Raw genomic sequence first — 13,918 nt, 5'->3', positions numbered from 1 at the left:
TTGCTAGCACAGCTCCTTTTGAAGACCATTTTAATGGTAAATGGTTCTCCACCCTTTCATTTTCAGGCTGGAGGTGACCTTTGGTCTACAATGAGTCCTTTTTAGACAGCAAATCAAGATGTCTTGCTTTTATATCCAGTGCGATACCCTGCATCTTTTGATGCGATCATTTAGCCCATTCACATTCAGAGTAACTTGAAAGATAACGAATTTAGTGTAATCATAATGCCTGTTCAGCTCCTGTTTCTGCAGATTATTTCTTTGGGCTTCCTCTTTCTTTTGCAGTGTCCTCCTTAATATTTCCTGCAGAGCTGGTTTGGTGGTCACATATTCTTCCAGTTTCTGCATATTTTGGAAACTCTATATCTCTCCTTCTATTCTGAATGAGAGCCTTGTGGGATAAAGTATTCTTGGCTGCATATTGTTCTCATTTAATACCCTGAGTACATCCTGCCAGTCCTACCTAGCCTGCCAGGTCTGTGGAGAGGTCTGCTGTTAATCTGATATTTCTCCCCATATAAGTTAAGAATCTTGTCTCTCACCGCTTTAAGGATTTTCTCTTTTCTTTGGGATCTGCAGGTTTCACTATTAAATGTCATGGTGTTGAATGGTTTTTATTGATTTGGGGGGAGATCTCTATCTCCTGCATCTTAATTCCCGTTTCCCTCCTGAAATTAGGGAAGTTCTCAGCTGTGAATTGTTCAAATATGCTTTCTGGTCCTCTGTCCTCTCGGTGCCCTCTGGAACCCCAATTAAACGTAGATTTTTCCTTTTGAGGCTGTCATTTATTTCCCTTAACCTTTCCTCATGGTCATTTAATTGCTTTTCTCTTTTTTCCTCAGCTTCATTCCTTGCCATCAACTTGTCTTCTATGTCACTCACTCTTTCTTCTACCTCATTAGCCCTCATCTTTAGGACAATGAGGTTCTCAGCTCTCATTTGTTCAAACATACTTTCTGTCTCTTTCTCCCTCTTGGCATCTTCTGGAACCCCAATTATTCGTAGGTTGTTCCTTCTCAGGCTATCATTTAATTCTCTTAGCCTTTCTTTATGGGCTGTTAATTGTTTTTCTCTTTTTTCCTCAGCTTCCTTCCTCACCATCAACTTGTTTTCTATGTTGCTCTTTCTTCTACCACATTAATCTAGCCGTTAGGACCTGCAGTTTGGATTGCATCTCATTTAATTTATTTTTAATTTTGGCCTGATTAGATCTAAATTCTGCAGTAACAATGTCTCTAGAGTCCTTTATGCTTTTTTCCAGAGCCACCAGTAGTTTTATAATTGTGCTTCTGAAGTAGTTTTCTGACATTGAATTGTAATCCATATTCTGTAACTCTGTGGCAGAGAGTACTGTTTCTGATTGTTTCGTGGTGAATTCTTCCTTCTATTCATTTTGTTCAGTGCAGAGTGGGTGTATGAGTAGGGTGAGGCAAGAATATCAACCACAAACTAAGTAAATTTCACCCTATATGGTTTTGACGAGGTCAGAGACCAGAAAATGAAAAAGAAGATCAGAACAAAATAACACCAAAGGACCACTAATGTGAAAAACAAATTTTAAAACAAAGTAGAAAAAAATAAATGGCCAAAAATCCCAAAGAAGAAAAAAAAAACAAAAGTAAAGAGGAAAAAAATTTTAAAAGTTGGGGGACTGGGAGATGGTGGTGAAGAAGTTGTACTGGAGGGATAATGAAGTCTATATGAAAAAAACTACTGGAAATTTTTAGTGTCATATAAAAATCAGTTGTAATTGTAAAGGAAAAGAATGGGGAAAAAACTTTTAAAACGGGGGGACCCTCTACTTCTATATATTATATTCCTTTGATTTTCCCTTGGTCCTGGAGCTTTGCTGAGCTGCTTTGTCAATAACTTGCTCTTCCCCTGTCCTTCCAGCTGGTCTCCTGGGGGAGGGGTCTGCTGTGCTGATTCTCAGGTGTGTATGCCTTGGGAAGATGCCCCGCCCCCTACCAGGTGCTGGGCTCAGTGTGAGCTGTTTATGCTGTGAGGCCTTTGTTCCCTGGCGGCCCCTCCCCTCCCAGGCATAAGGTGAAACAAGAAGGGAAAACACAATGGTGGTGGCCAGATTTCCAGTTCTGGAGTCAGCGCCCCTCTAGTAACTAGTGCAGTCTCCCAGTCCGCATGCTCTAGATGCTCCCGGGGCTGGCGCAGGTGCACTGATCTGCACAGCTTGTGGGACACCCAGCGGCAAGAGAGTTCTCACTGTCCTGTGTCCGCCCTTGTTCCACCTGTCCCAGGGAGAATGCAGGATTGCTGGCTTTGTCCGCTCGGGTACCCTGTTATCTGGGGCCCTGTGCTGCTAGAATTGCGCTCCCAGGGGCCACCTCTCCCAAAGGCAATGGGGCACAGCCACCTCCGTCCAGAGCTGACTGGCTTCCCCCAAAGGGGTGCGCCCTCCAGCCCTTTACTGAGATGGGCCCACTGTTTGTGGTGCGCTTTCCCCCCTTTCCCCCAAGCGCACTTCCTCTGTTAGTGACTCAGGAAACTGGAGGCTTCACTGACCCTCCTGCGATTCTGCCCGATTTCCCTGCTAAGCACTTTTCTGTCAGGGAAAAATCTGGTGCGGATTTTTAAAGTTCCCACTTCTCCAGGGCTGCTGAGCTTTGGTGTCCTGGAGGCTTTCACTGCTAGATTTTAGCCCGGCTCCTCATAGTGCCCCTCCCCCACTTCTTTCTTTCTTTCTTTCTTTCTTTCTTTCTTTCTTTCTTTCTTTCTTTCTTTCTTTCTTTTCTTTTCTTTTCTTTCTTTTCTCTTTCTTTCTTTTCTTCTTTCTCATTTATATATTTATCTCACCTTCCTACCTTGCTAGAGGTGAAAACTTTTCTCTCTGTAGCATTCCGGCCATTGTTTCTAAATCTGAAGTCAAATTCATAGGTGTTCAGGATGTTTTGAAAGTTATCTAGGTAAGCTGATGGGACCAGGTGAGTTGAGGACTCCTACTCTTCTGCCATCTACTGCACTGCAGCCTTTTTAAAGGGATTATTGATATAGTTGGATTAATATATACCATGCTCGTTAACTATTTTCTCTTCATTGCTCGTGTTCTTTGTTCCTGTTTTTGTCTCCTAGTCTTTTTCTGTCTTGTATGATTTTAATTGAGTATTTTGTATGATATCATTTTTTATCTTCCCTTAGCATATCAAAAAGGATTTATAATCTTTATAATCCTTTTTGGGAGAGGGTTGCCAACTAAAGTGAGTTTGTAGTATATATATATATATACAACCAATTCAAGACCAGTTTCATATAACACAATACCACTTCCCAGGTCGTGGAAGTACCTTATTTACAGAGTATTTCCAGTTCCTTCTTTCCATCCCTTATAACATTGCTGCTATTTGTTTTACTTATCCATAAGCTATAATCATTAAATACATTATTATTATTTTGAACAAATTGTTACCTCCTAGATCAATTAAGAATAAGAGAAATACCCCCAATTTAACCCTCAAATTGAAAAACATGAACACTTTTATTTAAAAAAAGGAATAATAGAAATAAACTATTTTATTTTATCTTCATTTTTTTCCTTCTATAACCCTTCTTGAAGATCTAATTGTCTTAAATATAGCATTTTCCTTTTCTCTGAAGAACTTCTTTTAACATTTCTTACAAGGTAATTCTACTGGTGACAAGTTCCCTTAATTTTTTGTCTGAGAAAGTCTGTATTTCTTTGCTAGATATGGAATTCCAGGTTGGTGATACATTTTAACACGTTAAATATTTCATTCCACTCTTCTTATCTCACATGGTTTCTAAAGAGATGTCTGATGTAACTATTATTTTGCTCCTTTATATGTAAGGCATTTTTCTCTTCTGGCTTTGTTCAAGATTCTTCCTTGATTTTCTGCAGTTTAAATAGGAGAGGACTAGGTATAGATTTTTGAGTATCTAGCTTTGTACTCTCTGAACTTACTCAACCTATGGTTTGATGCCTTTCATTAATTTTGGGAAATTATCTTGTCACTGTAACTTGAAATATTTCCTCTGTTCCTTTCTCTTTACCTTCTGACATTTCTGTTAGGTGTCTATTGCTCCTTTTATAATTGGCCCCTAGTTCTGGAATATTCTATGTATTTTTTCTTTTATTTTAGTTTTGAAAGTTTCTGTTGGTATATCTTCAACCTTCACTGATACTTACCTCAGCCATGTCCAGTCTATTGATAGAGCCGATCAATGACATTCTTTCTGTTATATAGTATTTTGGCTTTCTGCCATTTCCTTTTGATTTTTTCTTATAGTTGCCATTTCTCTGCTAACATTACTGTTCTTTCATGTTGTCCACTTTTTGCATTACATGTGGCATATTAATTTTGGTTGATTGATATTTCCAGTCTGATCATTTCAGCATCTCTGCCATTTCTGTGCCTGGTTCTGATGCTTGCAGTGTCTTTTAGTATGACTTCTACTTTTTGTTTGAAAGCCACACATATGTACTAGGTGAAAGAAACTGAGGTAAATAGGGCTTTAAATAAGATTTTAACTTTTAACATTTCTTACAAGGTAATGTAAGGTGAGGCATTTGGCTGTATTTACTGTTTGCGGTAGTTGGCACTGTTGAAGGCTAAACTTTCCCCAGTGGGTCCTTGTGTTTGTCTGGCCTGTTTTCTTTAGATTTCCCTAGAGATTTCTTTTTTGTTTTTTAATCTAATATAACTATTTAATAAATTCTCTAGTGTAGGGTACTGCAGGTAAATTATCTTCACTTTTTGCTTATTTTTATTTTTTGTCTTTTGAAGTATAGTTGTCATATAATGATATATTAGTTTCAAGTGTACAACATAGTGATTCAGCAATTCTCTACATTGCACAGTGCTTATTAACACAATAAGTATAGTTACCGTGTCATCTTACTAAATTATTACAATATTATTGACTATATTCCCTATGCTATACTTTTCATCCATATGATTTATTTTTTATATTGTCTGAGATGCATGATTCTTTCAGTTGTATTCCCATATTATAAGACACCTTATTGATGAAGTGGTACAGTGTTGGAAGACTGAAAGTATTCTGTAGTACTATGATTTGGCCAGTTTTTTAGTGCCCCTGTGCCCTGGAGCTGTGCTCTTTTAAGTGCTTCCCAGTTTGTTTCATTCTGTTTTATTTTCCCCTTTCAGTGGGACAGGAAGGCTAGAGGGTGCTGGAGTTGTATATTTCCCTTCCCCAAGATTGGCTAGGCTCTGGTACAATAGTTTCTCTTAAGAACAATCTTTAAGAACAGAATGTTCTGGGCATACTTAAAAGTGGCTGTTCTTTCCCTTTCCCTACTAGAAAGATGAAGGGATTTTTCCCCAGTCACTGTGAGAACCTGAGAGGGCTCCTGGTAACAAAACTCAAACTGTGGGAGTCTTCCCCACGACTGGGCCCCTTTGGGATTTTTAACTCTCAAACTTGTCTCTACTGAGCTTCCAGCAATTCATCAAGTTCAGGTGCTGCTACCCTTGTCCTGGTTCCCACAGTTTTCTTCTCCTGTGTTTCTACTCTGATGAATCTAATAGGAGTTGGCTTTCAGGTTGTTCTGTTTTTTTTTTTTTTTCTTGATATGTGGGCAGAAGAGATGACTTTGAAGCCTTTATATGCCTAAATGAATTACCTTAATTTTCTAAAGTTAATTTTGATGCATATGGGCTTCTTGGTTGACAATCTTTTTTTCCTTCATCACTTTCAATTTTTTATCCTACTGTCTTCTGTCCTATATTGTTTCTTTTTTAAAAGATTTTATTTATTTACTCATGAGAGACACACAGAGAGAAGCAGAGACATAGGCAGAGGGAGAAGCAGACTCCCTGCAAGGATCCCGACATGGGACTTGATCCTGGGTCTCCAGGATCAGGTCCTGGGCTGAAGGCAGGCTCTAAACCTCTGAGCCACCCAGGCTGCCCCCATCCTTTTCAAGCTTGTTCATGCCCTGAGCCAAAGGCAGACGCTCAACCATTGAGCCACCCAAGTGCCCCCTTACATTGTTTCTAATCAGACATCAGCTATTTATCCTACTGTAGTTTCCTTGTAAGTAATGAGTCATTTCATCTTGCTACTTTCATGATTTTCTGTTTTCTGTTTTTCAATATATACTGTTATGTATCTGCTCCGGATCTCCTTGTGGTTTATTCCTGCTTGGAGCTCTTTAGCTTCCTAGAAATATAAGTGTTTTTCACTAAATGTAGAAATTTTCACATTATTTCTTTAAATATTCTGTTTTGTTTTCGTATTTTTCTGATACTCCCAATATATGTATGTTAGTGCCTTTAATGATGTCTAACATTTCTCTGAGGCTCTTTTCGTTTTCTTTCATTCTATTTTTCTGTGCTTTGAGATTACATATTATCTTCTGATCTGTCTTCAAGTTCACTGATTATTGTTCAGCTCAAACTTACTTTCTCTTCTTTTATATCAGTTTTGTACTTCTCAACTCCAGAATTCCATTTGATTCTTTTTAATAATTTGTCTCCTTGTAGATATTAATGAGCCATTGACAACATAATTTCTTTTTTAAATTTCTGGTCATGGCATGGCATATTATATTCCTTTATTATAAGAATCTTAATTTCTGGGTAGCCCAGGTGGCTCAGCGGTTTAGTGCTGCCTTCAGCCCAGGGCGTGATCCTGGAGACCCGGGATCGAGTCCCACGTCAGGCTCCCTACGTGGAGCCTGCTTCTCCCTCTGCCTGTGTCTCTGCCTCTGTGTGTGTGTGTGTGTCTCATGAATAAATAAAGAAAATCTAAAAAAAAAGAATCTTAATTTCTTTTGGGTGCATATGTCCTCCTTGCTGTGCACATTTAAAGTTACTTCAAATTCATCTTTATTTCTTTTTCAGGCTTCTATACCTTCATACCAAGATGTCTGCAGTCAGGCTATAATTTTTTAGAGTTCAGTTTTTCATTTAAGGATGGGGTCATCTATATTGTACAGAAATTACTTATATTTTGGTCAACTAATGATATCTTTTTTTTTTTTTGGTTTCTACTGTGCTTACTGGATTTTTCTGAAAATGTGTTATAGTGGTAAAATACACATAACATTTACCATTTTAAGGATTCAGTGGCATTAATTACATTCACAATGTAAGTACTATTACCTATTTCCAAATCTTTTTCATGACTTTTTAGCAGAAACTCTGTAGCCATTAAGTAATAACTCCTCATTCCCCTTCCCCTCAGACCCTGATAACCTCTAATCTACTTTCTGTATCTACAAATTTGCCTATCCTGGATACCTCATATAAATAGAGTAATTCCATATTTGTCCTGGCATTAAATCACTTAGCTTATTTCACTTAGCATAATGTCTTCAAGGTTCATCCATGTCATAGCATGTTTTAGAACTTCATTCCTTTATTTGGCTGAATAACAGTCCATTCTATATATATTCCACATTGTTTATCCACTCATCAGTTGATGGACACCTGAATTCTTTCTACCTTTTGTCTATTGTGAATAATACTGCATTTAACATTGCCATACAAATATCTGGTCAAGTCCTGCTTTCAGTTCTTTTGGGAACTATACATAGGAGTAGAATTGCTGGATCACATGGCAATTATTTAACATTTTGAGAAACTGCCAAACTTCCATTGGAGCTACACCATTTTACATTCCCATCAGTAATGCACAAAGATTCCAATTTCTGCAGATCTTCACCAACATTACCTATTTTCCATTTTATTGATAATAGCCACTCAGATAGGTGTGAAGTGTTGTTTTACTGTGATTATGATTTGCATTTCTCTGACTAGGGTTGAGCATTTTTACATGTGCTATTGGCCATTTCTAGTATTAGGTATTTTGTTCATTTTGCATCTAAGCTGTTTTTTGTTGTTGAGTTGGGGCAGTTTTTATATATTCTGGTTTATATATAAAATAAAATGGTTTATATTCTGGTTTATAGTTTTTATATATTCGGGTTATTAATCCCTTATCAGATGCATGATTTGCAAATATTTTCCTCCATTCTGTAGATTATCTTTTCACTCTCTTGATAGTAGTGTCATTTGATGCATAAAAGTTGTTAATTTTGATGAAGTCCAATTAAACTATTTTCTCCTTTTTCGCCTGTGCTTTCAGTGTCATAGCCAAGAAATTATTGTAAAATCCAATGTCACAAAGATTGTCTCTGATATTTTCTTCACAGACTTTTATAGTTTTCACTCTTATGTTTGGTTCTTTAGTCCATTTTGAGTTAATATTTGTATATGGTGTAAATGTAGGGTCCAGCTTAATATTTTTTGCATGTGGATATCCAGTTTTCCTTGCAGCATTTATTGAAGACTATTCCTTTTCCCCCATTGAATGGTTGGCACTCTTGTCAAAAAACAGTTGAAGTTGACCGTATACATTCAAAGGTTTATTTCTGGGCTCTACTCTATTCCATTGGTCTATATATCTATCTTTATTCCAGTACCATGTTTGTTTGTTTGTGTTTTGGTTACTATTGCTTTGTAATAAGTTATGGAATCAGGAGATGTGAGTCTTTCATATTTGTTCATTTTCAAGATTGCTGCCTAATAGTGGTCTCTTGATTCCATATGAATTTTAGGATGTTTTTCTATTTCTACAAAAAAGTCACTGGGATTCCAATAAGGATTGCATTGAATCTATAGATCATTTTGGACAACACTGTCATCTTAGCAATATTAAGTCATGTAGCCCATGAACATAGGATGCCTTTACATTTATTTAGGTTTTTAAATTCTTTTAACAAGGTTTTGTAGTTTTCTGTGTTACCAGTCTTTCACCTCTTTAAGTTTATTATTAAGTATTTTATTCTTTTTGGTGCTATTGTAAATGTAATTATTTTCTTAATTTCTTTTTTGAATTATTATTATTGTCTAGAAATGCAACTGAATTTTGCATGTTGATTTTGTATCATGAAACATTACTGAATTTGTTTGTTAGCACTAATAGATTTTTTTGTATTTTTTTTGTATTTTCTACACATAAGATAATATCACCTGCCAACAGAGATAATTTTACTTCTTCCTTTCCAATTTAAATGTCTTTTCTTTTCTTTTTTTCTTTTTTTTTAATTTATTTATGATAGTCACACACACACAGAGAGAGAGAGAGGCAGAGACATAGGCAGAGGGAGAATCAGGCTCCATGCACCGGGAGCCCGACATGGGATTCGATCCCGGGTCTCCAGGATCGTGCCCTGGGCCAAAGGCAGGCGCCAAACCGCTGCACCACCCAGGGATCCCCTGTCTGCTTTTCTTGCCTAACTGACCTGTCTAGAATTTCCAGTAGTGTGTTAAATAGAAGTGGCAAACATGAGCATCATTGTCTTTTTCCTGTCCTAGAAGAAAAACTTTCAGTCTTTGGTATAATTTTGGGACTTACGATTTTTTTCTTATTTGGTATGATATTAGCTGTGGGTTTTTTTAGCCCAGAGCCAGAGGGTGTGATCTGCTAATATTCACCATCTATCAAATCTACCCAGAATATGTCTGCCCTTGGAAGATGGGAACTGCCACTTAGTTGTCTAGCCAAGTAAATCAGTTTTCCCACAATATGGATATGTGCCAAAAAGAGGGACTGCTCTCTTCACCAACTGTTTTGCCAATTTTGCAAAGTTGACAGTAGGGAAGTGGATGCTCCCCTGCTGCCACAACCCATGCAATGTAGACTTTCTGCAACACAGAGTTGTTGCCGTGCCGAAACTACCCAGGAAAGCAGTTCCACTCCAGGGAGCTAGGAGCTATGGGGAACCACCTGGCACTCAGCTCCCAACCTTGTTAAAATAGTAGTACCTTCCACAAGGTAGAGCAATGGAGATATGGGTGTATTGCCTAGCATCATTACCAAGGCCTCCCAGTATTCTTAGCTATTATCTATAACTTTGTTGAATAAATACTTCTCAATCTATTGTAATCCCTTTGATCAGTCTCTGGAACATTTGATTGAGTATCCTTGCTAATACTGATCAGTTTAATAGTTGTCTCTACAAGGAAGAGATTTTCCTAAGATCCCCACATGGCCATTCTGGAAGGACTCTCACTTTCTTGATATCTTTGACACACAAAAATTTTAAATTTTGATTACGTCATATTTAAATTTTTCTTGCTTGTACTTTTTGCATCATATCTAAAAGGGCTTTGCCTAACTCAAGATCACAAAGATTTACTCCTATATTATAGTTTTAAATTTTTAACTCTTATGGTTAGGTCTTTGATCCATTTTGAATTAATTTTTGTGCATGGTGTGAGATAGGTATCTGAGTTTATAATTTTTCTTTTGGATATCCAATTGTTCCAGCATCATTGTTGTGAATGCTATTCCATGAGTCTTCTGATTCATGAACATAGGATATCTCTCCATTTATTTACCTCTTCTTTAGGGTATTTTAGGAGAGTTTTTTTTTTTGTTTTTCAATTTATAAGTCTTATACTTTATCAAATTTATTTCTAAATATTTTATTCTTAATATATTGTAAAAAGTCTGTTACTCTCCTTTTCAGATTGTTCATTACTAGTGTATACAAATACAATTGATTTTTATAGGTTGATCCTTATATTTTTCTATCTAGTGTAACAAACTTAATGGCTTAGAACAATACCTTTTATTATTTCATAGTCAGAAGTTTGAGCGTGTGGGCAGCCCAGGTGTCTCAGCAGTTCAGCACCGCCTTCGGCCCAGGGCGTGATCCTGGAGACCCAGGATCAAGTCCGGCATCAGGCTCCCTGCATGGAGCCTGCTTCTCCCTCTGTCTGTGTCTCTGCCTCTCTCTCTCTCTCTTTCTCTCTCTCTCTGTCTCTCATGGGTAAATAAATCTTTAAAAAAAAGTCTGAGCGTGGCTGAATTGAGTTCTCATATTAGGATCTCACAAGTTCAAAATCAAGGTGCTGGCAGGGCTGTATTTCTTTCTAGAGGGAAAGAATTTGCTTACAAACTCAGATTTTGGCAGAAATCATTTCCTTCTTATATGGCCCTTTCTGTCTTAAAGCTAGCAATGGTGGTTTGAATTCTTCTCATGCTTCAAATCCCTCTGTCCTTCCATGTGCCAGAAAAAGTTCTCTGCTCTTTTTCAAAGATTTTATTTATTCATGAGAGACACAGAGAGAGAGAGAGGCAGAGACATAGGCTGAGGGAGAAGCAGACACCCTGCAGAGAGTCCAATGTGGGACTCCATCCCAAGACCCCAGGATTACAACCTGTGCCAAAGGCATACACTCAACCACTGAGCCACTCAGGTGCCCCAAAAGTTCTCTACTTTTAAGAGCTTTTAAGATTACATCAGGTCCACCATAGTAATCCAGGATAATCTCTCCCTATTTTAAAGCCAAATAGCAACTTTAATTACATCTTCAGTATCCCTTTTGCAATGTAGTGTAACATATTCACAGCTATAACTCCAGGAGGTAAAGATTATGGAGGCCATAATTCTACCTATCAACATCTCATTTCCTGCAAACTTGAATTTACTTATTCAAGTAATGTTTTAGTGAATTTGTAACCTAGCAACTAAAGTGAGTTCACTCCTTGGTGAGTTACAAACAGACTACATCAGGTGAAGTTGTCACACAAAGAAAACTTTACTTCAACAAATAAGGAAATCATGAGAAATAGCTTCCAAAGCCATGACTCTTGAGTGGAGATAAATGGATTTCTTTTATTTAGGGATAGGATGAATATTCAGAAAAGTTGGGGAGGGATTTGTCGTTGCATGTAGAGGTTTAATGTCATATACACGTATTTAGGAAATAGGCCTTTACATGCATTGTATGTTATGCTAATGAGGTTTGAATTCCTCCTTGGGCAGAGATTATAATGAAGTAGAAGTTACTGTCAGACATTCCATGGTCCATCTGCACAAGTGTGAGTCTGTGGTCAAGCTCAAACTAGTCTAAGCCTACCCAAGCTCTTCCTGTTGTTTGCCTCTAAAAGATAAGGATAACATTCTTGTGAAGAAGGAGTAGTCACTGAGGGTCTTGCTGGTGACCGTTTTAACTTCATTAACCCTATGGAGCATAGTTTCAAATCGCTTAGAGTTTTCTCTATGCAGGATCATGTCTGCAAATGAAGATGATTTCACTTTTTCTTTTCCAATCTGGATGCCTTTTATTTCTTACTTTCATCTAATTGCCCACACTATACTTTCTAGTACAATGTTTAATAAAAGTAGTGAGAAGAGACATTCTTGTCTTTTTCCTGAACTTTTTTTAAAGATTTTGTGTATTGGTTCATAAGAGACACAGAGAGAGAGGCAGAGGGAGAAGCATGCTACCTGCAGGGAGCCTAATGTGGGACTCCACCCCAGGACCCTTGGATCATGACCTGAGCCAAAGGCAGATGCTCAACCATTGAGCGACCCAGGCATCCCTTTTTCCTGATCCTCTTTAGAGGATCCTTGCATGGAGCCTGCTTCTCCCTCTGCCTGTGTCTCTGCCTCTCTCTCTCTCTCTCTCTCTGTCTCTCATGAATAAATAAATAAAATCTTTAAAAAAAGTAACAATGACTTCTTTATCAGAAACCTAATAAAAGCTCTTCCAAATAAGAGTTGAAAATGTATAATCTTTTATTTTAATTTTTTGAAGGTTTTGCAAACTTTTCTTCCTCCCTACAAAATATGTGCACTCCAAATAGAGAAATTCACCCTCTGTCCCTTTGTTTAGGACTGTGCTGCTTCTCATTGATAGTTTTTCCTTTAAATACGATTTTTCTGATTAGCTGTTTTTAACATGTTCTTTTCAGTGGAAATTCTGATATATGTTGGCTTGCTTCATTCAGTTTGTATACTTCGCCTCGAGTGACTACTATATGCCAGGCATTGTGCTAGGACCTCTTATGAGAAAGCTTTCTGTGAGGATTCAGATTAACTTGGCGTATTACATGTATATAGAAAAAGTAACCCTATGGAAAGGTATGTGAAAGTCAAGATTAGGTCCATAAATGGACTACTAGTGGTATCGGTAATGATTTCACAATAATCCGGTGAATGCATAACACAGAACAATTTGTACATATTTCATTTTGAAAAGCATATACTAAAATCTCATATATATAGGTGTGGGTGTATGAAGAGAGGGAGAGAGAGATCTTATATTAACAGTATAATAATTGCTCATATTACTCCTCTTTTGGAAGTTTCTGTCAGTTACATTGCTTTTTTCTGATTTCTAAAGGAAAAACAAGAAGAGAAAACAATTGGATTTTACAAATAAGCAGAAAAATATAGATACACATAATTTACAAAGTTCTTCAGTTCATCTTGTAACAAAGTCTTGATTCTTTCTCTTAGACCAGAAGATCAATTCAGAAGTTATTAGAATGGGAAAATAACAGATTATATCACAAGGTAAGAAAGTTTAAGCAAGTAAATGCCCCATTTATATATTTGCATTATTATATTGAAAAAAATGGGAATTTTTCAGACCACAAAAGAATGGATTAAAGAACTAATATTCAATTTTAATGTATATTCTTTACAAGTTGTTTTTAACTGTTATATTATGTATCTTATGCTTATTCCTGGATGGTTCTCAGTGATTTATTCAAATGTTATAGGTAATAATATAAGTTGATATCAAAATTCTTAACTGTACTTTCTTAGCTTGCTTTGCACTGGAAGTTGACTAAAAGGAAATGCGAAACTAGCAATATGATGGAATATGTAAGTATGCTGTTGTTTCTAATTACTTTTTTTGGATTCCATTCTAAATGTTACATTTTACTATGCTTATTTATCATTTGTCAGTTCTTCTTTCTACTTTTTCTCTCCTCAGCCTAAACTTTTGTCATTTGGAACATAGAGATTTCCTTCCATCTTCCTTAGATTTGTAGCCAACATAAAATATCTTGAAGGCTAGTAATTACTTAGATCCGAGAAAAATCTCAGGTAGTATTCTCCAATGAAAACATGGTACAACCTTAATCTTTTCATATAGGTACAGACCATCACATA

At 37.0% G+C, this 13,918-nt stretch overlaps 1 protein-coding gene across 4 annotated transcripts in view; it reads left to right on the top strand.

Moving 5' to 3' along the window:
• The window catches only part of CHIC1 (cysteine rich hydrophobic domain 1), a 75,371-nt gene that overhangs the window by 40,415 nt on the left and 21,038 nt on the right, over nt 1–13,918 (top strand). For 2 of the 4 annotated variants that reach the window (XM_077889405.1, XM_077889406.1), the window contains exons 4-5: nt 13,256–13,312; nt 13,568–13,627. In XM_077889405.1, the coding sequence (XP_077745531.1) occupies nt 13,256–13,312; nt 13,568–13,627 (117 nt within the window). The remainder of the gene's footprint in view (nt 1–13,255; nt 13,313–13,567; nt 13,628–13,918) is intronic. The other 2 variants (XM_077889407.1, XM_077889408.1) reach the window with 1 other exon arrangement.

This window comes from Canis aureus, chromosome X (genome assembly GCF_053574225.1).
Source record: "Canis aureus isolate CA01 chromosome X, VMU_Caureus_v.1.0, whole genome shotgun sequence".
Taxonomy (NCBI): Eukaryota; Metazoa; Chordata; class Mammalia; order Carnivora; family Canidae; genus Canis; species Canis aureus.
The sequence above is the reverse complement of the archived record's forward strand: the minus strand, read 5'-3'. Positions and strand labels throughout refer to the sequence as shown.